The sequence below is a fragment of the Bos indicus genome, chromosome 6 (genome assembly GCF_029378745.1).
Source record: "Bos indicus isolate NIAB-ARS_2022 breed Sahiwal x Tharparkar chromosome 6, NIAB-ARS_B.indTharparkar_mat_pri_1.0, whole genome shotgun sequence".
NCBI lineage: Eukaryota > Metazoa > Chordata > Mammalia > Artiodactyla > Bovidae > Bos > Bos indicus.
Genome location: NC_091765.1, coordinates 65,518,021 through 65,545,456, shown reverse-complemented (window position 1 = coordinate 65,545,456; position 27,436 = coordinate 65,518,021). Strand labels below are relative to the sequence as shown.

Sequence of the window (27,436 nt, the reverse complement as noted above, 5' to 3'; positions counted from 1 at the left end):
TATTCTTCATTCCGTTCTACACAGTGTAGCAAAAGTAATCTTTCTAAAACTCAATTCTGCTTATATAACCCTCTCCTGCATGAAACTTCTCTATGACTGTACATTATAGTCATTGACTGAAAGCCTTACCATGATTATTTGGCCTCTAGGGGCCTCCCCGGCCTAACCTGTTGTGAGTATACCTTTTTATCCACTGACCTACATCAGACCCAGGAACATGTTTTTTCTTCATTGAACCTATTCCTCAGATTACTCAAATTTCCTTTGCTATATCACTTCCTGCAGGAAGCCTTCTCTGACCCCAAAATCTTGGATAGGTACTTTTTAGGTAGTCTCAGAGCAGCTATACTTTCTCTATCACTTATTACACTATCTGTGCAATTTGCCTGTTAATTATCTGTCTTCCAGTAGATTATATTCTCCATGAGCATATAATTCATGTTTTTTGTATACTCTTGTCTAACAAAGTGGCAGGCATGTGGTATACTGGATAGATTTTTAATTAAAAATTAATGTCATGTAGGAGGCTTAATAAATTGGTATTGAGCTTATTAGAGATATCAGGAAGATGGTCACTGGAGTTCATAAAATACATCCTTAAAGATATTTATCATATGAGAACAGATTAGGAAATCAGAGTAAATTATATTGCCCAGAAGAACAGAAAAGTAAGAGGAGTGGAAGAACAGTTATGTTACCTTGTGAAATCTGAGCATTTGAGTGACAAGTGGTAAAGAGCAGCCTACTGAGAAAACTAAAGAAGAGTGGTCAAAAGACAGAACATGCATGGAAGTACTAGCTCTAGAATCCCTTTTTAGATAGGACCAAACTATTGGGAAGTGAGCTTTGGAACTGTTTCAAAGCTGTATTTACATAGCAAACACAGTGGAATGCTTTCCAGGAGGCCAATGTAACGTAGGTATGTTGAAGTTTTGTTTTAGCATATAGTTTGGTATCTTAGAAGTTAATATAAAACACTCCTTTCTTCTTTTCCCAGTTTTTCAGACAATTTATATAGTCTGTGCCTGAACCATCATGGGCCTCATCTGTCAGAGATGACTAGTTATTTCCTAATGTCTTACAGAACATTCCAAGTCTTGATTCTAGTTGTGTACGTCAAGTTGAGACTACAGTGATTTGCTGTACATTCCCACTCATTTCCATGCCTTCCTTACTGCGGGATGTGGCCATATGACTGAATTCTCAAAGACATATGAGTAAAAGTTAGGTGTTGAACTTGCAATTTGTGCCCTTAAGGTAAATGTATGGGCCTCTCTTGGCCCTCCCCTCTCTTTTGCTGGAATGCAGACCAAGTGCTGGCGAGCCCTCTTCAACCTCAAGGATGTGGATGCTACCATAAAAATGACAGAGAAACAAGAAAGAGGAAGCCTAAGTCTCTGATACCACAGTAGTCTTATTAGCCTTAGATATCTTATACAAAAACTGTTACATGAGAGAGAGGATGGAGGGGTACTTTCATTTTATCTTATCTGCTTTCCTACCTGTTCACTCTGGAGAATAGTCTTTAGTTGGTGCTTACTTTAATACCTTTTCTAAGAATGAACTCTAACTTTATCTTATATACATAATTTTATATATGTATATATACATATATATTATATATATTACATATAACTATATATGTAATATATTCACCATATACTATGTACATACTACTTTATGTATATATATATGTAAAATGAGGTGGCCAAAGTACTGGAGTTTCAGCTTTAGCATCATTCCTTCCAAAGAAATCCCAGGGCTGATCTCCTTCAGAATGGACTTGTTGGATCTCCTTGCAGTCCAAGGGACTCTCAAGAGTCTTCTCCAACACCACAGTTCAAAAGCATCAATTCTTCGGCACTCAGCTTTCTTCACAGTCCAACTCTCATAGCCATACATGACCACTGGAAAAACCATATCCTTGAGTAGACGGAAGAGTTGACTCATTGGAAAAGATTCTGATGCTGGGAGGGATTCGGGGCAGAAGGAGAAGGGGACGACAGAGGATGAGATGGCTGGATGGTATCACTGACTCTATGGATGTGAGTCTGAGTGAAATCTGGGAATTGGTGATGGACAGGGAGGCCTGGCGTGCTGTGATTCATGGGGTCGCAAAGAGTTGGACATGACTGAGCAACTGAACTGAACTGAACTGATATGTAAAATGTTATGTATATAGTATTTTAATTAGATTTATGGAACACATAAAATATTTATTTAAAACTGTTTCAATGATCATACATCTCTTAATCCCATTTCCCTAGTCATTGAATTCTGGGGAGAAAACAGCTAGTATCAGAATATTTTTGTGTGTTTATGTATTTAACCAAAAACATACACAAACATACCCACTCATTTATATGTGTGTATCCACACAAATAGGTGTATTTGCTTCAAAACTATATTAATTCATTCAATAAGAAAACATGTGCCAGACACTATTCTAGACCTTAGAGACATAGTGAGTCGCTCAGTCATGTCCAACTCTTTGAGACACCATGAACTGTAGCCTGCCAGGCTCCTCTGTCCATGAAATTTAACAGGCCAGAATACTCAAGTGGGTAACCTATCCCTTCTCCAGTGGATCTTCCTGACCCAGGAATTGAACTGGGGTCTCCTGCATTGCAGAGAGATTCTTTACCAGCTGAGGTACCAGGGAAGCCCTTAGAGACATAAAATAAGCAAAAAAGATGTGATTCCTACACTCACATTCTATTTGAGGAGAAATGAAGGTAAACAAATATATATATATATATATATATATATATATATATATATATATAATGATATGGTCTAGGAATATTCAGGGTGCTTTCTGATAACCTAGAAGGGGCATTGAACACAGACTTGGTATATTCACTGATCCGCATAGCTTGAGGTTCCACCACTGATTCCCCAGAGTTCTTGAATATTCATATCCATATATGTGTGTATACTTACACATTAACATTGATTGCAAATACATTTCCATCTGTATTATGAAAGTTTTTAATATCTTGTTAATTTAGCGTGTTTCACAAATGTTAAATTAGAGTCAATAACATTATGAATATTCTTCTTACTTTCAAACTTCAGTATGATTTTGTTTATGCTTGTAGTAAAAGCATTAAATAATTTGGCCAGATTTTATAACTAATATTTTTGCCAAAAATATGATCAAGCTAGTTAGTGGGAAACAAATATTAGGCAACCTAACTGAATACATCAGGTGCATATAATTAAAAATGGTTTATTTCTTGAATTGTCCTATTTTTAACAAGTCATTTTTAAATGAAGTAGATTCAGTGATATAACAATACTCTGTCATTTTATTATAACTCATTTTCATAGGTTTTCAAAGCTGCCCATCAGATTCAGTTAGCAGGAACACAATGAACTGTTAGAGCATCTGTTTCACATTGAATGGCGCTGGCCAAATGCAAAGATTTATGAATTTGCCTTGTTGACTATCAGTCATCTGCTGATATTAGTTCATTATTTACTTCCAGAAGATTGTCTGTATTATATTGATTCATTACTTTGCTAAACATTACTTAGCTCTTCTGATTAACTGTCAAACTCAACTACCCATAACACAACCAGAAACCCACACAAAAAAACAAAACACAGATATATAACTAATAACATGGGAAATTATAAAAAATCTTGTATTCAGATCAAGGCACTGAGCTTCAGGTTTCATCCCTGACATGTGAAGAGCTTGCAAGTTGTCACTCCCATCTTTACAATTAGAGAAAACTGAACAAATGAAAATTAAGGACTTCTATTACATTCATAGGAGAATTGAGGTGACAGGCAAACTGCCGTCCCAATTTGGGGAGAGGCAGGGACATCCAGAGACACCGCTAAGACTTTGTTTTTACCTGGAAGAGATGCTGCTTAAACAGCATACGCTGGTAGAGGTATTTAAATGCTTATTTTCATAATTGTTAGATACTGAACATGTACTCATGTGAGAGTAAGAAACTAGTGAAGCACAACTTTTGAAGGAGCCCGACATATTCATGGGATTTTACCTCCCGGAATCCCACTAGATTCTCAGGCTAAAGATCTAAGCTATATCCATTCTTAACAATAGCAGAGGAAGGAGGAAGGAGAAGAATCTTTTTGAAGCATACCCAGAGCCTTTTCCATAAACAAAGCCTGTGTCCAGGGAAAGGGACTTGGCCGGAGCCTCATCCCAGCTGACAGAGGCCATTCTTCCCACTCAAGCTGCTCTAGCCTTACTTTCTCACCTAAGGAGATATGAGAAAATGAAATACTATCACCAGAGATCAGAGCAGCATGGAAATAGATTGGGATCAGAGCATCACGGAAATAGATTGGGCATGCTGCAGCCACTGCAAGGAGGAAGGAGAAGGGGGAATAAAACCATACCAGAAGAGAAACACTTGTGATGTTACAGTCTGAGACACAGGCTGCCTAAAAGCCTGAAATCAAATCAGATTTTATTAATAGTTCAGTCTCCCTTCCGTACACCTTACTACCACACCAATGAGATGCCTGTAGAATAGCAGCAGCTTATAGCAGAAAAGCTGAAGGCACAGACTCCCTGGGAGAAGTAGTAGCTAGGAAAGTCCAAGGTCAAGAGTGGAAGCCACAAGAAAACAAAAAAGCCTTGAATCCTGTGGCACCTATAATGACAGCAGACATTAAACACAGCTGTCTAGCCAGATTAATTTAAATCCTATCCTGAGGGTCTATTTATGTCAGTCCCTATTACCCAAATTAACATGGTCAGCTTTTAACAAAAAATTATCAGTGATGTATGTCAATTACACTTTACTAATACTTGGGGTAAAAATTAGAAGGCATGCCAAAGGGAAACATTAAAAAAAAAACACAGTTGGAAGAGAAAAAGCAACGAGAGAGACTCAGACATGATAGGCACGTTGGAATTATAAAATAAGGAATTTAAAGTAACTATGATTAATATGTTAGTACCTCTAATGGAAGAAGTAATCAACCTGCAAGAAGAGATTGGTTAGAAAAGCAGAGAAATGGAAACTCTAAAAATCAAAAGGAATGATAGGAATAAAGAAGACAGTAATAGAAATGAAGAATGACTTTAGTGGACTCATCAACCAATTCTAAGACTGAAGAATGAATTGATTAGCTAGTATGTGATCATTAGAAATTTCAACTTTCAAACTGAAATTCAAGCAAGAAAAAAAACTCAATTGAATAAATAACAACAAAAACAGAACAAAGCATTCAGGAACTGTGCTACCATTTGAATAGGTGGAACAGAGTCATAATTGTAATATCAGAAGAATAAAGTGAGAACAGAAGAAATATTTGACATAATCGTGGCTGAAACTTGCCAAATATTAATGACTAAACCATAGGTCCACAAAACTCAGAGGACATCACAAAGGATAATTATCTACAAAGCAAAACAAAGAAAAACACAGTCATATCATATTAAAACAGCAGTAAACTAAAGGCAAAGAGAAAATGTTTGAAAGAAAAGCTAGAGAAGATAAAAGCAATCATCTTAACTATTGAATGCTTCTTGGGTGGCGCAATGGTAAAGATTCTGCCTGCCAATGCAGAACTAACAAGAGACGTGGGTTCGATCCCTGGGTCAGGAAGATACCCTGGAGGAAGTCATGACAACCCATTCCAGTATTTGTGCCTGGAGAATCCCATGAACAGAGGAGCCTAGTTAACTATGGAAGATAATAGCCAGAGTAATCTTTTAAACAAGAAATACTGACCATGTCACTAACCAGTTTAGCATGAACTCTGTAAAGCTTTAGAAGTGCTCTTGGAAGTCATTTTTATCTTGACAGCATCAAATAGGCCCTGGATGGTCTGGCCTTTGCTTTCCCCTTGACCTCCTCCTCATGAAACCCTCCTCTTCTGTCTTCCCACCTTGCAGGAGTCTCTCCATTCCTCACAATGCCATGTTTCCTCATGTCTCTGGCTGGGCTCCTGTGCATATTCTTTCCTCAGCATTGCCTGATGACCCTTCTAACTTTTCCCCATATTTCTTTGGGGCAGCCTAACCCAACTTCCCCAGAGAAGGCAATGGCACCCCACTCCAGTACTCTTGCCTGGAAAATCCCATAGACGGAGGAGCCTGGTGGGCTGCAGTCCATGGGGTCGCACAGAGTCAGATACGACTGGGCGACTTCACTTTCACTTTTCACTTTCATGCATTGGAGAAGGAAATGGCAACCCACTCCAGTGTTCTTGCCTGGAGAATCCCAGGGATGGAGGAGCCTGTTGGGCCGCCTCTATGGGGTCGCACCGAGTCGGACATGACTGAAGCGACTTAGCAGCAGCAACAGCAACAACCCAACTTCCCAATCTAGGTAGGTCATCCAGTTATAGTTCATCATAGACCCAGCTGTGATATTATATTATTTTGTGTTGTTTTGGAAAAAAAAAATATACACAACTAATTTGCTTTGGCTCACATTCCATGCACAGCTCCACAGTACCCAGCATAGAATGGGAACTCAGTGCCTGCTTGCTTTATAAAAGAAGGAATAGATTTCTTGCTTTTATCCTAATGAATAAGTGTTATCAGTTACAGATCATTGGGCAAATAGTTTATTTTAAAAAACTATATAATGACCTTCTAGCCTCTGCTATGCACCCTTTTACATTCTGAGGAGAAGATGACAAACAAACTCTAATCTCTGAATTTTAGGGGGGCTATACAGTCATGTAAACCAATAGAAAATTCAAACAGGATGTGATATGATAGAGGCATGCATAGGATCAGGTCATAGTTGCCTTTATGGGTGAAGTCCTACAGAAAGAGCAAGTTGAGCTGTGTGTACTGGTCCAGTGTGCATTCTTTGGGTGCAGGAATCTTTGCTCTTTTGTTTATTGGTGTGTTCTCAGTACTACAAAACTACCTGGCACTAAGTAGGTGCTTAATAATTTATTAAGACATATTAAAAAGCAGAGATATTACTTTGTCAACAAAGGTCTGTCTAGTCAAGGCTATGGTTTTTCCAGTGGTCATGTATGGATGTGAGAGTTAAAGAAAGCTGAGCACCAAAGAATTGATGCTTTTGAACTGTGGTGTTGGAGAAGACTCTTGAGAGTCCCTTGGACTGCAAGAATATCCAACCAGTCCATCTTAAAGGAAATCAGTCCTGGGTGTTCATTGGAAGGACTGATGCTGAAGCTGAAACTCCAGTATTTTGACCACCTGAGGAGAAGAGCTGACTCACTTGAAAAGACCCTGATGTTGGGAAAGATCGAAGGCAGGAGGAGAAGGGGATGACAGAGGATGAGATGGTTGGATGGCATCACCAACTCAATGGACATGAGTTTGGGTAAACTCTGGGAGTTGGTGATGGACAGGGAGGCCTTGTGTGCTGTGGTTCATGGGGTCACAAAGAATCAGACTGAGTGACTGAACTGAACTGAACTGAATAGGATTTTGGTAATAAAAAAGAGGGATGTGTGAAAGGGAAAAAAAATTCTCAGTAAAAGAAACCGAATGTTGCCCAGACTGACAAACTACCCATGTCACTGCCATTTCAACCTTGAATATGAAAATGGCTTCATTCAGATTGCAGAAGTCTTTCACTAAGAAAGAGACATAAAGATGAAAAGGGTTTGGGGAAAGGGATATGAGTTTTGGATTTATTAAATTCATGATGGGTCAGGTAAACATAGAGAAAAAAATTGTAAATCCCTCATAGTATTATGTACACTATAATTAACCTTTCAAACATGTTCTAGATCATAATCAATAGTTTCCAAGTTGAAAAATTTTTAATTAATAGAGTTTGAGATAATTAGATATTACAACAATGATATGTTATCCGAGTATAATTTCTGCCTCTAATATATAAAAGTTTCAACTTTTTTATTATTCAGATGTAGCGTGTGTGGGTGCTTATTCACTTCAGTCATGTCTTACTATAACCCTATGGACTATAGACCACCAGGCTTCTCTTTCCATGGGATTCTCCAGGCAATACTAGAGTGGGTTGCCATGCCCTCATCCAAGGTATCTTCTCGACGCAGGGATAGAACCCATGTCTCTTAGTCTCCTGCACTGGCAGGTGGGATTTTACCACTGGCACCACCTGAGAAGCCCATCAGATGTAGTAGTACAGTTATGCATTAAAATTTCAACCTTAAAAATAAAACTGCAATCTTTCATTGTGTGGGGCTTCCCAGGTGGCTCAGTGGTAAAGAATCTGCCTGCCAAGGTAGGAGACACAGGTTTGATCGCTGTGTCAGGAAGATCCCCTGGAGAAGGAAATGGCAACCTTTTCCAGTATTCTTGCCTGGGAAATCCCATGGACAGAGGAGCCTGGTGGGCTACAGTCCATGGGATTGCAAAAGGGTCAGACACAACTTAGTGACAACACAACAACAAATTTCATAGTGTGCTTCTACTGTATTTGTTAATATTATTATTATCATTTTGGGGGGAAGGAATGATTATTGTTTTGTCTACTGGGCTCAAGGGGAAGGTGGGGTGGAGTGGGGAATCCAACATTTTGTTACCAGAAGTCTGTAGTTTCTGCCATTTCTATCAGCAACCAGCAGGTGGTATCAAACAATTTTAAGTTTCTGTTCTATTGCAGTTTTTGTGCCTATTTGGTTTTTGAGATTTCTCCTTCCTAACTTCCACCCCATACCCTAACCACAAATACTCACTTATAAGAATTTGATGGGTATAAAGGTCTCGAGGATTTTAAAAAATATTTTATTTATTTTTTAATTGGCTGAAAATTCTTTACAATTTGAGGATTTTATTTTTCTGATTTAAATATGTCCTAACTTTCCTTTCAGGTATCTTTTTATAATAAGAGGTGTTGTTTTACATGTGGTAACTCTTTTGATTGCTGTAGCAACAGGATGCATGCTTTCTCAGTCATTCAGTCATGTGTGACTCTGTGACCTTATGGACTGTAACCCCCCAGGCTCCTCTGTCCATAGGATTCTCCAGGCAAGAATACTGAAATGGGTTGCCATTTCCTTCTCCAGGGGAATCTTTCTGACCCAGGGATCAAACCCACATTGGGAAAACACTACCTATCCCTGCTTTACAAATGAGGAAATTTGTGGAACAAAGAAGCTAGGGAACTTCCTTAAGGTCACAGAATTAGAATTAAGGTCACAGAATTAGAATTCAGGCATCTTGCCGTGGAGTCCACAGTCTCATTCTCTGTGTGAAATCATTTCCCAGATTTGATTTTTTCCTTTCGATGTATAGTCTCACTCAACACATAGCATTTCTTTACTTTGACACCATCTACTTAGCTACTATTGAACCAAGGTTTTTTCACCTTGCTTATAGTTTTCTTTGTTGTGCAGAAGCTTTTATTTTTAATTAGGTCCCATTTGTTTATTTTTGCTTTTATTTCCAATATTCTGGGAGGTGGATCATAGAGGATCCTGCTGTGATTTATGTTGGAGAGTGTTTTGCCTATGTTCTCCTCTAGGAGTTTTATAGTTTCTGGTCTTACGTTTAGATCTTTAATCTATTTTGAGTTTATTTTTGTGTATGGTGTTAGAAAGTGTTCTGCTGCTGCTGCTGCTAAGTCACTTCAGTCGTGTCCGACTCTGTGTGACCTCATAGACGGCAGCCCAACAGGCTCCCCCGTCCCTGGGATTCTCCAGGCAAGAACACTGGAGTGGGTTGCCATTTCCTTCTCCAATGCATGAAAGTGAAAAGTGAAAGTGAAGTCGCTCAGTCGTATCCGACTCTTTGCGACCCCATGGACTGCAGCCTAGCAGGCTCCTCCGTCCATGGGATTTTCCAGGCAAGAGTACTGGAGTGGGGTGCCATCGCCTTCTCCAAGAAAGTGTTCTAGTTTCATTCTTTTAAAGTGGTTGACCAGTTTTCCCAATACCACTAGTTAAAGAGATTGTCTTTTCTCCATTGTATATTTTTGCCTCCTTTATCAAAGATAAGGTGTCCATAGGTGCGTGGATTTATCTCTGGGCTTTCTATTTTGTTCCATTGATCTATATTTCTGTCTTTGTGCCAGTACCATACTGTCTTGATGACTGTGGCTTTGTAGTAGAGTCTGAAGTCAGACAAGTTGATTCCTCCAGTTTCATTCTAGGAAACTATAAGCAAGGTGAAAAGGCAGCCTTCAGAATGGGAGAAAATAATAACAAATGAAGCAACTGACAAACAACTAATCTCAAAAATATGCAAGCAACTCCTGCAGCTCAATTCCAGAAAAATAAATGACCCAATCAAAAAATGGGCCAAAGAACTAAACAGACTTTTCTCCAAAGAAGACATACAGATGGCTAACAAACACATGAAAAGATGCTCAACATCACTCATTATCAGAGAAATGTAAATCAAAACCACAATGAGGTACCATTTCACGCCAGTCAGAATGGCTGCGATCCAAAAGTCTACAAGCAATAAATGCTGGAGAGGGTGTGGAGAAAAGGGAACCCTCTTACACTGTTGGTGGGAATGCAAACTAGTACAGCCACTATGGAGAACAGTGTGGAGATTCCTTAAAAAACTGGAAATAGAACTGCCTTATGACCCAGCAATCCCACTGCTGGGCATACACACCGAGGAAACCAGAATTGAAAGAGACATGTGTACCCCAGTGTTCATCGCAGCACTGTTTATAATAGCCAGAACATGGAAGCAACCTACATGTCCATCAGCAGATGAATGGATAAGAAAGCTGTGGTATATATACACAATGGAGTATTACTCAGCCATTAAAAAGAATACATTTGAATCAGTTCTAATGAAGTGGATGAAACTGGAGCCTATTATACAGAGTGAAGTAAGCCAGAAAGAAAAACACCAATACAGTATACTAACGCATATATATGGAATTTAGAAAGATGGTAATGATAACCCTGTATGCGAGACAGCAAAAGAGACAGTGATGTAAAGAACAGTCTTTTGGACTCTGTGGAAGAGGGAGAGGGTGGGATTTGGGAGAATGGCATTGAAACATGTATAATATCATATAAGAAATGAATCGCCAGTCCAGGTTTGATGCAGGATACAGGATGCTTGAGTCTGGTGCACTGGGATGACCCAGAGGGATGGTACGGGGAGGGAGGTGAGAGGGGGGTTCAGGATGGGGAACACGTGTACACCTGTGGCAGATTCATGTTGATGTATGGCAAAACCAATACAATATTGTAAAGTAATTAGCCTCCAATTAAAATAAATAAATTTAAATTAAAAAAAAAAGAACTGAGGTTTTCAGCACATACAAGTTGGAAAAAGAAATATTATGCAGCATAAAATAAAAATGTAAAATAGCTATATGTTAGATATTGTCTGAGGAATGGTCACATATTTTTCACATATATGCATAAAATTTTAGTGCTGAAAGCGCTTTATAAACTACTTGCCTTTTATTTTACTGTAAAAGAAACTTAGGCTTCCCAAAGAAACGTTGAGTATCAGTGGTCCCTCGGAGGTGATAAGGGAAGACACAATCTGCTACAGTAATGTCGTGGAAACATTCATTTATGGAGGCCTTACCAGGAATGGGAAAATGCCCACTGCTGGGAGATGGGCATGTGGGAGGTTTGTGAACTTTTTAGGGAAGTGCACCTTTTGAATGCCTAGCTTTTCTATCTATAGTGTAATGGGACAGACTAAGCTGAACTAACAGAGAGAAAAGCTGGCTTATGAGAAACTTATCCCTGCAGTATAAAGAAAAATGAAGGAAGGGAGGGAAGGAGGGAAAGCTTATAATCAGTGTTAACAATTTTCATGTCAAGTTTCTACAATCAGATGAAAGAAAATAAAATTTAGATTCAGGGGCAATTTAAATATGGTGAAAAACATTTATATTGAAATTGCTGTAACATTTTATTGGCTTGAGTGACTAGACTCAAATTTAATTTTAAGCTAATGGTATGGACTCAGAATCATAATTAAATTTATGGTTTGCCATAATTTGAATATGCATTTTTTGTAGATTTTTCTTTGTTAGTCCACATTAGTGTATCTGTTATTCCCCAAAATTCACAGTTGAATTAGAAATAATTAAAAGTCATTATCTCTTGTTTAAATTAAAAATTTTGCATTTTGTCTTATCACAGAAGCAAAGAAGGGCCACTTCAGGAAAAAAGTGAATTTCCCTCAATGTTAATTCCCCAAAGTAACTAATATCAATATGATTATCTTAGATAATACCCTTAGAAATTTTGTCCTTTCTTGTTTATCTGATAAAATACCAAAACAATTAAATAATAGAAAAATAACTGAAAGTATTTACAGACAAATATTTTAGCAGCCTCTGTCAGAGGCAATGGATAACTTTTGGATCAAACAATGGGCTAACCAAAAAGATTTAAGAGGAAAACCTGAGGAATGAATTATACATTAAAATAATTAAATAATTAAAAAATAAAATCATAGAAAAAATCTGATTTTTTTTCTATTTCAACTGAACTTGAAATAGAAACAGAGTTTCTAGTTCATCATTCCAAACCACATGCTATCTTATTCCTGAACATGGTAACTTAAGATGAATGTCCTTTTTGATTTTTTTACTTACTAAGTTCATGCAGTATATCTATATTGACACACAAATTCCTGTGCATAAACTTTCATGAAAACTGAATCATGAAACATTTTTAAGAAAAATATATTGTAGATTTTTTTACAGTCAATATTATCCCAACTTTATTGTTGTGGTATTACCTGTATAGGTATTAAAAATTTTATTAAACTATTTCCCAATCACTGATTGCTAACATTACCACCTTTTTACTTTTACAAGCAGTGTTCATGATAAGAAGCCTTGTGTATCATTTATCTTTAAATATTTTTCTGCTGTCACTGCAGTAGGGTAGGTTTCTGATAGTATTAATAGCAACAAAAAGAGAATAAAATAAATAACATTTAGTAAATTCCCACAATGTCCCAGAGTTTGTGGTAAATACATACTTAACTTTCACAACATTATTCTTAAGTAGATATAGTCTAAAGATCTGTTTTGAAGTTATGGAACATAAGGAGAACAGTTGAGAGACTTACTCAAGATTACACAGGCAGCAATTATTGGAGCCAGAATTCAAACCCAGCAATCTGACTGTAAGACCTTCTGAGGACAGAACTACACAGATTTCACCCTGCCCCGGCTCAGCTAGAAAAACAATTCCTAGGTCTCAGGGGAGACCCATTCAAATTGTTTGAAGTGATATCAACAAAAATGGTGGAGTAAGAAATACTAAAATCCGACATCTTCATAAAAGCAATGAGAAAATGGTAAAACTGTTAAAATCAACTTTTTCAAAACCTTGGAAATCAGCCAACAGTTTGCAACCCTGAGTACAATTGTTCGAGAAAATTTGTAGAATCTTCGTAAGAATAGTAATCTCTGTGGTACTGAAACTTACCCTAGTCTCATATCCACTCCCCACCTAAGTGGTAGTCTTAAAAATAAAGCTTGAATTTCTGGTACAGGAGGCGCTCATTTAGAAAGAATTCTCATCACTTCATCTGTATGGTGTTTCCCTGGAAGATCTTCTCAAAAAGCTTCTTTTTATTCACCTGACTCAGAATCCCCTCTAGTGTCAAAATCACTACCTGAGGGATACCACTGAAAGCCTTTACAGACAAATATTTTAGCTGCCTGTGCCAGAAGCAATGGAAAACTTTTGGATCAAACAATGGGCTAACCAAAAAATTTAAGAGGAAAAGCTGGGGAATCAATTGTACATAAGTGATTTGAAACACACCAACGTATTTCTTAGAATCTAGAAGGCCACATGAATACACAGTTATGTGAATACCCAAAAATGACTGAGGAAGCCCAAAGCACTCCCCTCTCATTGACCTCGAGCCTCTATACAAGCAGGAAGTGGATGCTAAGGCAGAGTTGTCAACTGTGTGGCTGAATGTTGAAGACATACCCAACCTGCATACATAATCACCTGACAAAGACAGATAAATTTATGCTTTCAAGGGTTTCAGAAAGTCTGTCCAATCATTAGATGGCCATTAGGCTAAGAAAACAGAGACTTCAGTGGTCCCAAATGGAAAGAGTACAGAATTTACAGAATTAGTTAAGAAAAGTCACTATGCAGAGTTCATAAATACAACGTCACAATTGAAAAAGACCCTGGAAAGGGTAAGAATATAATTTTCAGAATTGCCACATCACAGTATTCAAAATGTCCAGTTTACAACAAAAATATAAGGTCTGCAAATTTTAAAAGTATATACCATTTAAAAAAATAAAAAGATTCATTAGAAACTGTACCTAAGGAAGCCCAAGTGTTGCAATAAATAAAGACTTTAAATAAGCTACATTAGATAAAATAGAACAGCTAAAGGAAACCATGTCTAAAGAACGAAAGTGTACTAATGATGCCTCATCAAACATAGAATATCAAATTAATTGAAATTATAAAAAGTAAACAAGTAGAAATTCAGCAATTCTAAAGTACCATAACTGAAAAGAAAAATTTACTAGAGGAGCTTAATAGTAGATTTATGCAATAAGAAGAAAGAATCAGTGAACTCAGAGATAAGTCAGTTAAGATTCTTAAGTATGGGAAACAGGGAGTTAAAAAAAAATGAGGAAAAATAATGAGTGCCTAAGATGGAGGAGTCTGGTAGGCTGCAGTCCATAGGATTGCTAAGAGTCAGACACGACTGAGCTACTTCACTTTCACTTTTTACTTTCATGCATTGGAGAAGGAAATGGCAACCCACTCCAGTATTCTTGCCTGGAGAATCCCAGGGACAGAGGAGCCTAATGGGCTGCCGTCTATGGGGTTGCACAGAGTCAGACACGACTGAAGCGACTTAGCAGCAGCAGCAGCAGCAGCAGCAAGACAGTTTTGGCATATTATCAAGCATGTCTATATATGTACAGTGGTAGTCACAGAAGGAGAGAAGAGGGATAAAGGGATTAAAATATTTGAAAAACAGTGGTCAAAATTTTTCAGCTTTAATGAAAAACACAAATCAACTCATTCAAGAAGCTCAACAATCCAGACAAATCACAAGAGGAAAAAATTCCCTACAGATCAATCTCTCTTATGAATATAGATTCAAATGCCCTCAACAGGAAACTAACAAACTGAAACCAGCCACATATAAAAAGGATTGCACACTTGTGACCAAGTGTGATTTACCTCAGGAAAGTAAGGTTGGTTAAACATACAAAAATCAATCAATGTAATAATCCCAAATAGATTTATGGAATATGGAAAAAAATACACCATCATCTCAATAGACTCTGCAAAACATAAAACATCCTTTCATGTTAAAAAAAAGTCAGTGAACTAGCCCTAGAAAAGGACCTCTTTAATCCAATAAAAGGGATATTTAGAGGTGAAAGATTAAAACTTTAATTCTAACATCAGGAGCAAGACAAGGATGTCTGCATTCACCAATTCTATTCAACATCATACTACAGGCATTAGCCAGGGAAGTTAGGCAAGAAAAACAAATAAAAGGCATCCAATTTGGAAAGGAAGAAATAAAACTCTATATGCAGTTGCATATTCTTATATATAGAAAACTTTTAATAAACCACATAAAAACTATTAGAGATAATGTCAGGAAAATGTCAGGTAGAAGATCAATACACACAAAAAAATCAGCTTTGTTTCTATATACTAACAATGAATAATCTAAAATGGAAATAAAGGTATTTCTATTTACATAACAGCCCAAAGAAGAAAATATCTATAAATAAATTTAAGTTTAAAGGTGAAAAACTTATAAACTGAAAATTACAAAATGTTGCTGAAAGGAATTGAAGTTCGAAATACATGGAGATGACATATGTATGTCCAATTAGAATGGATAGATATGTCACATTTGGGGATTAGAAGATTTATTATAGTTAATATGGCAATATTTCCCCAAACAAGGAATTTAATGCAATATCTACCAAAACTCCAAGGACATTTTTTGAAAAAATGAGCAAACTGACCATAAAATCATAGGGAAGTATAAGGGACCCTGAATAGCTAAAATAATCTTGAAAAGGAATAAGAAATTTGGAGGACTCATGCTTTCCAATTTCAACACTTACCCTAAAGCTATGTTATGAAAACTGTGAATTTTGTGTAAGGACAGACATGTAGATGAATGGAATAGAATTGAAAGTCCAGTATATATATGGCTGAATCCCTTCACTGTTCACCAGAGACTACCACAACATTGTAAATGGCTATCAGTTCAGTTCAGTCACTCAGTCGTGTCCGACTCTTTTGTGACCCCATGGACTGCACCACCCCAGACTTCCCTGTCCATCGTCAACTCCTGGAGCTTACTCAAACTTATGTCCATTGAGTCAGTAATGCCATCCAACTATCTCATCCTCTATTGTCCCCTTCTCCTCCCGCCTTCAATCTTTCCCAACATTAGGATCTTTCCTAATGTCAGTTCTTTGCATCAGATGGCCAAAGTATTGGAGTTTCAGCTTCAGCATCAGTCCTTCCAGTGAATATTCAGGACTGATTTCCTTTAGAATGGACTGGTAGGATATACCCCAGTATAAAATTAAAAGTTTCAAGTTTGAAAAAAAAGAAGAATTAAAAGTCTGGAAGTAAACCCATCTTTGATCAGTTGATTTCATCAACAGTGGTAAGATCATTTAATGGGGAAAGAAAAGTCTTTTCAACAAGTAGTGTTGGGACCACTGACTATCCATATGCAGAAGAATGGATCTGGACATCTACCATACACAAAAAATCACCTCAAAAAGGACCAAAGACCTAAATATAAGATCTAACACTATAAAACTCACAAGAAAATATAGGCTTAAATCTTTATGACCTCAGATTAGGCAACAATTTCTTAGATGTAGTACACCAGTTTGTAATCCCTAAAGAGAATTTCATTGACCCACATCATCTTCAGTGCCAGGATAATATCAGTCTTTCAAAGTTTTGCTAACATTTTGCTGGTCTATAAGGTACCATTTCATGCCAGTCAGAATGGCTGCAATCCAAAAGTCTACAAGCAATAAATGCTGGAGAGGGTGTGGAGAAAAGGGAACCCTCTTACACTGTTGGTGGGAATGCAAACTAGTACAGCCACTATGGAGAACAGTGTGGAGATTCCTTAAAAAACTGGAAATAGAACTGCCTTATGACCCAGCAATCCCACTGCTGCGCATACACACCGAGGAAACCAGAATTGAAAGAGACATGTGTACCCCAATGTTCATCGCAGCACTGTTTATAATAGCCAGGACATGGAAGCAACCTAGATGTCCATCAGCAGATGAATGGATAAGAAAGCAGTGGTACATATACACAATGGAGTATTACTCAGCCATTAAAAAGAATACATTTGAATCAGTTCTAATGAAGTGGATGAAACTGGAGCCTATTATACAGAGTGAAGTAAGCCAGAAAGAAAAACACCAATACAGTATACTAACGCATATATATGGAATTTAGAAAGATGGTAACAATAACCCTGAATATGAGACAGCAAAAGAGACACTGATGTAAAGAACAGTCTTTTGGACTCTGTGGGAGAGGGAGAGGGTGGGATGATTTGGGATAATGGCATTGAAATACGTAAAATATCATATATGGAACGAGTTACCAGTCCAGGTTCGATGCATGATACTGGATGCTCGGGACTTGTGCACTGGGATGACCCAGAGGGATGGTATGGGGAGGGAGGAGGAAGGAGGATTCAGGATGGGGAACACATGTAAAAAAAAAAAAAAATCTCATTATTGCTTTTTTCCCTTGACTGCTGATGAAGTTAAATTTATTTTCATGTCAGTTGCATTTATATATGTGTGTGTGCATGGGAGGATAGGTTGTTGTTTGTATGTGTGGGTATAACTGTCTTGTATTCTATTTAATTATTGTACTGTACCAAATTCTCAAAAGCAGACACCATCTAAAATCTTTCACAGTTTGTTGCATGTTAACACAATATATTTCTTAAATGTGTTTTATAATATTGACTCAGCAGCAGGTGAGCTAAATTTATTTTTACCTAAATTTATCTTTCTACCTTTCATTCTTACTACTACCATCATATTCCCAAATTCATTCATTCATAATTAAATAGAATTATTGCTATTATGAATTGTTAACTCTATGGTGGGAAAAAATCTGTTTTATTTATCCTAAGGGAAATATAAAAGAATAAAATATAAAATATAAAAGAATTTCATTATATGAATGAACATTTCACCAACATTTTGATTCTTTTAATTTAATATATCCTCTGTGTACATAATTGGGCTTCCCAGGTGGCACTAGTGGTAAAGAACCCTCCTGTCAGTGAAGAAGATGTAAGAGACATGGGTTTGATCTCTGAGTTGGAAAGATGCCCTGGAGAAGGGCATGGCAACCCACTCCAGTATTCTTGCCTGGACAATCCCATGGACGGAGGAGCCTTGCAGGCTACAGTCCATGAGGTCACAAGGAGTCAGACACGAATGAAGAGACTTATCATGCATGCATGCATGTACATAATTAATCCTCTCTTGAATCTCTGATAAAGCAGGTAACTGTAGACATTTTGACTGATGTTGTGACTGTCTTCTGAGTTATTGCTTTCTTTTTACTTAACCATTGTGATTTCCCCGAACGACATTCTTTAAAACAACGGAGGTATAAACTACTCCTTAAAATTAGTGGTTAATATTTTATAAGGTATAGCATTTAGTTGCTTGTTTTATTTTTCTGTAGATTCTGAGAAAGAAAAGTGAAAAGTGAACTCACTCAGTTGTGTCTGACTCTTTGCGACCCCGTGGACTGTAGCCTACCAGGCTCCTCCGTCCATGGGATTCTCCAGACAAGAGTACTGGAGTGGGGTGCCATTTCCTTCCCCAGGGGATCTCCCCGACTCAGGGATCAAACCCGGGTCTCCTGCATTTCAGGCAGACGCTTTAACCTCTGAGCCACCAGGGAAGCCAAAGCTTCATTATTAAAGAAATTCCATCCTCACAATACTAGCCAGTCTAGAAAATTTCATACTTAGCCTAGCTATACTTAGAATGAAGAACTTCTTAATCATAGTTCTGTTGTGATCACTAGTGTGGATGACCGGTCCATTGCTTAGAATGAGTCAAATAAATGATGAACAAATTAATGTGAAGCTTTGTGAAGGATTTTTTAAATTAATGTTAATGGGAAATGGGTCAATTTCAAGTACCTGCTTTCCTCATCAGAAATTCTACTTCAGTTTCACCAGTCTTTCTAACCTCAATGGTACTTAAGCGGAAAAGGAGATTCATACAAACAAAAATGAGAAAGCAAAGCATTTCAGAGTCATCACTTCAAAAAAGTATAATAACCATTTATGATAATTAACTTTGCAGTATTTGCTTTCAGAAGACTTTTGTTTGTTTGCTTTTCTAGTCACTAAAGGTGGCAATGAAAGTACCTTTTGGGGAAAAAAAAATATTTCCAATGCTGTCGTACTGGTATTTGTTGATGTTTTTGCTTCCTATCTTTTTGCAGGAGTAACAACTGTTCTAACAATGACAACTCTAAGCATCAGTGCTCGGAATTCTCTCCCCAAAGTGGCTTATGCAACTGCCATGGACTGGTTTATTGCTGTTTGCTATGCATTTGTGTTCTCTGCCCTAATTGAATTTGCAACTGTTAATTACTTCACCAAAAGAGGATGGGCTTGGGATGGAAAGAGTGTAGTAAATGACAAGGTAAGTGAGAACTTCCTTCTAACTGTGATTAAGCGAATCCCTCAACCCATTTAGCTTGTAACAGATACTGTTCCTCAAATTTGACATTAAGAACATTCAAACATAAAGCTTTCTTTTAAAGTATGCTCTTGCCTGAAATTCTTTAGAAGTGCTGGTATTATTACTTTGTTAAAACCACTTCCTAGCATCAGTTGAGCTCTGACAGTGTGTCAAGCACTTGCTAAGTTTTCTACATATGCTCTCTCATATAGTCTTTACTACTTTATAACTAGGATCTCTTTTTAATTCTCTCTCTTTTTTAATGGGACTTCCCTGGTAGCTCAGACGGTAAAGCGTCTGCCTACAACACGGGAGACCTGAGTTTGATCCCTGGGTTGGGAAGATCCCCTGGAGAAGGAAATGGCAACCCACTCCAGTATTCATGCCTGGAAAATCCCATGGACCAAGGAGCCTGGTGGGCTACAGTCCATTGGGTCTCAAAGAGTCGGACACGACTGAGCGACTTCACTCACTCACTCACTCATTTTTTATGAAGAAGGTATAGTTTAGTGAAGTTACTTACTTGCCCAAGTTCACACAAGTTAATGTTTACTTAAACCCAGATCTGCCTGACCATTAAGTTCATGCCTTTAACCACACCACTTTCCAGTAAAAAGATTCGGAAAAGAAAAGTGGGCATTAATTTTACCAATTATAGAATCTCAGGCCCTATCAGTTGGCTGAGTTACTCCAGAGTTACTCTTCAGAGATGGGGGTATCATCTCTGTTGCTTGGATGTAAAAAAACTCACGGGATTGTAATCGCTCCCATGTTGTATTGAATAAGTAAGTAGGTAGGAATGCCTAGACATTTTCAGTTGCTCATTTATTCCACAAGAGAAAAAATATTTATCTTTAAGATTAACTTCTTTGGGAATTATTGATGCCTATTTTTCGGTTTCAGGTACTGAAGGAAGTGTGAGTTTTGTGCAGATAAATAGCTATTTCCTTTCTCAATCTGCCTTAAGAGGAGCCTTTGTATATCTGCCTTAAGAGGAGCCTTTGTATACATCACAATGAGATATAAAGTTTCCTCAATAATAATAAAAAGTTCTACTTGGAGGGTTTCTTTTCTACAAAGTATCTACCTGAATACCCTTCCATTAAGTTTGGAACAACATACTTGCTGATTTTCCTTTTCAGTTATTTGAACATAATTTTTTTCTAATTTATATGATTATATTGACATTGATATTATAGTCTTTTCCCTTAACTTTGTAAACTGTAAAATTTTAACAAGTGCTGATTTATTTCATTTTATAAACTATATTTTGTATACTAATAGTCAGTGAGTAAATATTAAAGAAAATCTGATTAATATTCTATGCTTAACTTTTAGGTTATTTCAACATTCCCATCACATTTTACTGTTGATTTATGTTTTCATTCCCCATATAGTATAGTGCTTTTTCATTGCTATCTATGCAGTTACTTCTTTTAAGTTATATAAGTTACACATGCACTTTCATACTAACATTTTTTGAAGATAAAATGCTTTGCAAATACATCACAGAAGATAAATAGTGGTTTGTGATGTAAATCTATGTAGAAATATATTGATATTTTATTTTTAATGCATTGAGGTGCCAATCAAATTGACACTGTGATTTGGCATATCAAAAAATATGCCTTCTCAACCCCTGAACTTGGAAAATACAAGTACCTATAAATGCAAAAAAAAAAAAAAAACAGATTCCTGATAATGCATTTTAAAAGCAATAATCTGACAGAGACAAATACTAGATTTAAGTCTATCCACGTATCAGATCACATATAGTGCAGATAAATCTTGGTTGAAATCATTTATGCGCCAACCTAATTTGCAAGAGAACAATTAACAAAATTTGATATTTCAGTTCTAAGTGTTTCAAGTTCAGTGGTTAAGTTAAAGGGAACATTACATCAGGCTCCTTGCTTGTTAACCACTTTTGCATAGCTGGAGTGCCAAACGCAGTATCAGGCAATTAGTAGGCACTGCAGAAAGTTTTGTTGAATAAAAGAATAAATTGATTTTTGCTATTAAATCTGGCAGTGTAATAGCAATGACAAGACTTCTTTGCCTGCATGGAAGATCTTTTAATACTTTACAGTGGTAAATTTATCAGGGAGTACTCATCCATTTTCATGATTCAAATACATTTTGAGAGGTTTTTTTTTTTTTTCCTATTGGAAATAACCAGGTTCTTAAAACTAAAAGGATACATAGTGGAATGCCTCAAACTAGCACATCTGCCTTAAAAAAAAAAAAAAAAAAAATCAGTGCAATTTACTCTGTTTTAGTTTTCCTTAGATTTAATTAAGTGGAAAACAGTTATTTTCCTGAAATACAAAGTTTTTATCCATAGGCCAAAATGGGATCCTTTTAGTTGAACCAGGCTGGAGGAAGTCCTCATTTTTGGAGTTAGTAAGCATGAGTAAATGCACTTAATGATCTGTCAATCCAAAGCATATATAAAAAGTTATTTAAGGTTTGTTAACTGGCAAGTATTAATTTGTCTCATGAGGATAATCACTTGGAGATTCATATTAATATTGTATGTTTGAAAAAAGAAATATGTATTAACATACAGTTTATATGTAGATTGTGGTCTGATGATCTTTAAGGTTAGTTTTCACAAACAAATAAACTCACTTGCTTCATATTCAAGCTACATTTGAGCCCTCTGTTAGAAGACAAAGCCTATCTTGCTCTGTGATCTTGCACAAGATTGCACACTACTTTTTGCCTCAGGTGTGAAATTAGTTAACAAAACTTTATCGATCTAAAAATTTAGTGCAGGATCAAATAATTCAACTTCACATATTTATGCCTTTTCATATGTGAAAGTATCTATTTATTCAACTTCCCAAATTCTTCTGGAACCTTCCTCAAGACTAATTCTTCTACCTTATCTCTTGATTCCTTTTCCTCTTGTTCCTTTTTCAATACTAAACCATCGATTATTATTTTCTTTTCTTACTTCTTCAAAGCCATCTTCTCTTTTTCAACTGCTTCCTGTAAGTTTCTGATGATGCCTAATATACTTAATCTACCGTAAAGGCAAAAGCAAAACTCTCTCCAGATTCTATCACCCATTCCTCCATCCTCAGATTCCCCATTCTTCTTTTTCCATTCAAGCTTTTTGAAAGCATTGCTTGTAAAGTGTATGTTCTCCCTTTCAGTTTAATTTTCAGCTCACTGTAATCAGGTTATCTTTCTATTTATTGTCCTGTAGCTGAAGGATTCCAGTCTCTACATTTTCAAATCAGATAATTTTTCATTTTTCTTAAGGGATTCCCATTGAACTCATTGAATACTGTTATACTCCAAGACTCCATTTCAGGTCCAAGTCAGCAACTTTTTCTCTTCTGTCAGGCCTTTAAAACAGGGCTTAGAATATCACCTTCCTTCCTTAAATCTTGACAGCTGCCACTATTCATTCTATTCTTTGAGATTCTTTCCCTAAGTGTGGAGTATGTCCAGTCTACCTAGCATTTGCTCTTGTTTATCCCCAAAGACAGTCATTTAAATGTATTTTTTTGTTCTTGCTATTACTATGTGATTCTTGTTTTAAGGATTTTACTGAAAATATTTGTAGGAATGTTAGCCACACTATGCATTGTCTACTGTTTATTATCTCTAAATAGATAAAACCTACTCATCCTCAGCACAAATACCAGTGTGAAGTGAAGTGAAAATTGTTCAGTCGTGTCCAACTCTTTGCGGCCCCATGGACTATACTGTCCATGGAATTCTCCAGGCCAGAATACTGGAGTGGATAGCCATTCCCTTCCCTAGGGGATCTTCCCAACCCAGGGATCTAACCCGGGTCTCCTGCTTTGCAGGCAGATTCTTTACCAGCTGAGCCACAACAGAAGCTCATGAGAACTGGAATGGATAGCCTATCTCTTCTCCAGGGCATCTTCCTGACTCAGGAATCAAACTGGGGTCTCCTGCACTGCAGGCAGATTCTTTACCAACTGAGCTATCAGGGAAGCCCAGTCCTCAGGAAATTTCTGAATACTTGCTCCCCTGACCCCTGAAAAATTAGATCACTTTATAAGTATGTATAGTATCCTGCTCTTTTGCATTTCATTCTTTATTAGAGCTTACAATTGCATGCTTAAGTCTTAGCTCCTTCACTGTTCATGGTAACAATGACCACATTTATTTTAATAAATCATTTATCTTTGGCCCTTTGTACAGGGCTTACTATACATATTCGTTTTCAATAAATGTGGTGTAATTAAGTAAGCATAACCAAAGCATAACCACAGCGCACCCCTTTATCTTACCTTCCACAGTTATTATACCTTTCTTTTAACTTCCAGGTTCATATATCCAACAGGCACCCATGTTCTACATGAACATGATTTGTCAATCTTTGCATATCTCTTTTAAAAGATGAAAGAAACAGCAAGCAACCAAAAAATAAAATGTCCTAAGTGCCTATTTTTTCATATGTATCTCAGTTCATGGCAAAACCTAGTTTCACATACCGACAACTTGAAAGCATCCCTTGAGATCTAATCAGCTGTAAATGTCCATTTTCCTATGTGTATGTCCACAGGCCATGTCCTTACCACCTTTCATTATTTTCAGTCTGTTTATTCCTCATTATCTCTAATCATGTTTCCTTTTAATCCATTCTGTACAGTAGTTCCATTGGTATCTTTCTAAAACAGAAATATGATCATTTATTTTTTAGCTCTTTAATGAATTGCTGAAAGCAATTTTTCAAGCATCTCAGCTAATATGGCCCAAATATATAGCTTTCTGATACATTTGTTTACGTCATGAATGATAAGAAAGTATTTTGCTGTTTATTGTGCACTTACCACTACGTGCCTGGGAATATCGCTGTGTCAAAATGAGGAATGTAAGATTCATCAAGTAAAGTTACTTGCTCAAGATCACACATCTAATAAATGGTGAATCCAGGATTGAACAGACCTGAAGTCCATGCTCATATTCTTCCTCTAGCCATTAAAAACATCCCCAACTATCCATGCCTCTTCCCATCTCCATGACATTAGATATGTTGATCCCTCTTGCTAAAATGCCCTCTCCTTTCTTCCCTAACTGATGAACTACTTATTCCCTAAGACCTATCCAATTGTACGTAATTGCCACCACCATTATGCTTTTATAGTACTTGCCACAAATTCCTTTTATGTAACCTCATTACATTATACTTTTATTATAAACAAAGCTAACAGTAAGTTATATGGTATAGAGGAGAATGGTTTTATTCTCCTCTTATTCATTATTTCTTTGCTGATACCTAACATAGTGTTTAGCATATAGCTCTTTGAATTAAATTTTAAAATATACCTTTACTCTCTTAAGACTGTGTTTTCTTCTAAATATGAGTCAGTGGTTTTACACTGGCCAAGAAAAACATATTCTTTGGAAATACACTACATATTAAATTACTGAAAACACAGACATAGCACCATAATATCCAAATTAACATGAACTGTGCCATTATTTTGGGATTCACTCCATGGTAATCACATTGCATCACATTTTAAGTGTTTTTATTCATCTATTTGTATTTTTTAAGATCCTTCTTTGTTCCAAAAGCATTTCAGACAGTCTGTCAAAAGAATGTATGTACTTAAATTATTATAATATTATATAAATAGAAGTAGAAAATCAGGATGAAGGAAAATAGACTGCAAATATGTCCACCATTTGGGCCAGAATATTAACTGTAGTCCATATCTGTGCTGTGTGCTGTGCTTAGTCACTCAGTCGTGTCCCACTCTTTGCAACCCCATGGACTGTAGCCTGCCAGGCTCCTCTGTCCATGGGGATTCTCCAGGCCAGAATACAGGAGTGGGTAAGCCTATCCCTTCTTCACGGGAACTTCTTGACCCAGGAATTGAATCAGGGTCTCCTGCATTGCAGGCAGGTTCTTTACCAGCTGAGCTACCCAGTAAGCCCAGTCCATAGCTAGAATAGCTAAGATTCAAATTCTAAGCTTCTTGGCTGTGAGAATGAACCATAGGGGGAAGCTTATTTCCCTTCAACCAAAAAATGGAAGTATAAATTTCCTCAGGAAAAAAAAAATCCTATACTGAATTCTCTTTTTTAAACAATATAATATGGGTTTTATATTAGAAAAGGGCTTCCATTATAGCTCAGTTGTAAATAATCTGCCTGCAATGCAGGAGACCAGGGTTCAATCCTTGGTCAGGAAGATCCCCTGGAGAAGGAAATGGCAACCCACTCCAGTATTCTTGCCTGGAGAATCCCATGGACTGAGGAGCCTGGCAGACTACAGTCCATGGGGTTGCAAGAGTCGGACATGACTTAGCAAATAATCCAACACTATATAGAAAAAGTTGGGTGCTATTGCAATAATGTCAGCATTTTCCCAATAAATGCAGTAATTAATTTCGTATTGATGTTTCTTGTAGTCCCCTTCAATAAAAGCTGAAGGCATTACATTAACTTACAACTCAGTGAAGGCAATTCTTCAAGGAGCTAAGCTAATATGGTCCAAGTATATAGCTTTCTTATGGCACCATTTTATCCAAGGAAAGACTTTAGAGTACTTAGAGAAGTGGATGGACTGTATAACCTTCAAACAATCTTCTGTAAGTATCACTTTTCTTAGGATGGTTAGCAGACAATTAACAATACCATTATCTAATTAGGGAGCATGTTGTTTTTTTTACAAATAATGGGCTTTCTAGTAGCCGCAATGACTGTAAAAAAGCAACATTGTATATAGGAAGAGCATAGAGTTGCCACTTTGGAAACAGGGGGTTTTCTCCAAAGACTATTGTATTTAGTGTTATATTTATGAGAGCTCTATTTCCTTATGCTAAGGGACACTCCCTGAGATTCTTTCCAACTCTGAAACGGTGATTGCTATTTTCATTTATATGTAGGTCATTTCAGTACTAAGTGTCTACATTTTAGCTAAAGTGTTTACTCAATTTACTAATGCATCATTTTATCTAATACTCTAAGAAAACCCAGATTGATTTGCCACAATGGTGTAAGACAGTTTGATTTTTATAATTGGGAGTTTCCCAGACTGAACTTAACCTCAGGATATTCTGATTCTTATAAAACATCCTTTAAAAAATAGAAAGTTTAATAGTATGTATTATAATTCCTTCTCATTCCACTTAAGTAACAGCATCAACAGATCTATAGCAGCATAATTTTCTTTTTTCCCTGGATAATGTATAAAAATAAGTCATTTACTGCTTTAGTGTATAACCATATTTTCCTGCTTCTCTTTTATATGTCTCAACCGCAAGTAAAACAATTTCCACACATATGTGGAAATTCCAGAGTGTTATTTTTCAATTGAGCTTATTTTATTATTTCCTACTCTTCTACATCTATGGTAGATGTAGCAATTGAGGTAGATGGTGCAATTGAGGACTTTAGGGATAATTAGATAATATAATTGTAGAACACACTATTAGAATCCATTTCTGTCAACCTAATAAATACTTATTGTACTCTACAAAATATATGGTTATATGCATTGTATATACTTATATATATCATTCCAGTAGATGTCATTCATTTATCATGAAGCAAACATTTTTTTAAGCTTGATCTGTGCTAGGAACTTGCTAGAAGCTCTGCATTGCCCAATCTCTGCCTTCAAGGAGCTTATAATCAAGTAAAAGAGGAAAAGAAGTGAAAAAGTTTTGTGTGCCACTACAGAGACAAGCACTGAGGTGTGTGGAAGCATATGCAAGGGGCGCTTGTTCAGTAGGTTATTATGCCCCAATAGACGTGATTCTGAGCTGAGTCAGTATAAAACAGATCCTACTAGGGGACTG

The 27,436-nt window shown here is 36.8% G+C and overlaps 1 protein-coding gene across 2 annotated transcripts in view; it reads left to right on the top strand.

Annotated features, from left to right (window-relative positions):
* The window catches only part of GABRA2 (gamma-aminobutyric acid type A receptor subunit alpha2), a 147,841-nt gene that overhangs the window by 107,210 nt on the left and 13,195 nt on the right, over window positions 1–27,436 (top strand). Inside the window, exons 9-10 of one of the 2 annotated variants that reach the window (XM_019962686.2) lie at window positions 19,399–19,601; window positions 26,045–26,224. In XM_019962686.2, the coding sequence (XP_019818245.1) occupies window positions 19,399–19,601; window positions 26,045–26,224 (383 nt within the window). The remainder of the gene's footprint in view (window positions 1–19,398; window positions 19,602–26,044; window positions 26,225–27,436) is intronic. The other variant, XM_019962687.2, reaches the window with a different exon arrangement.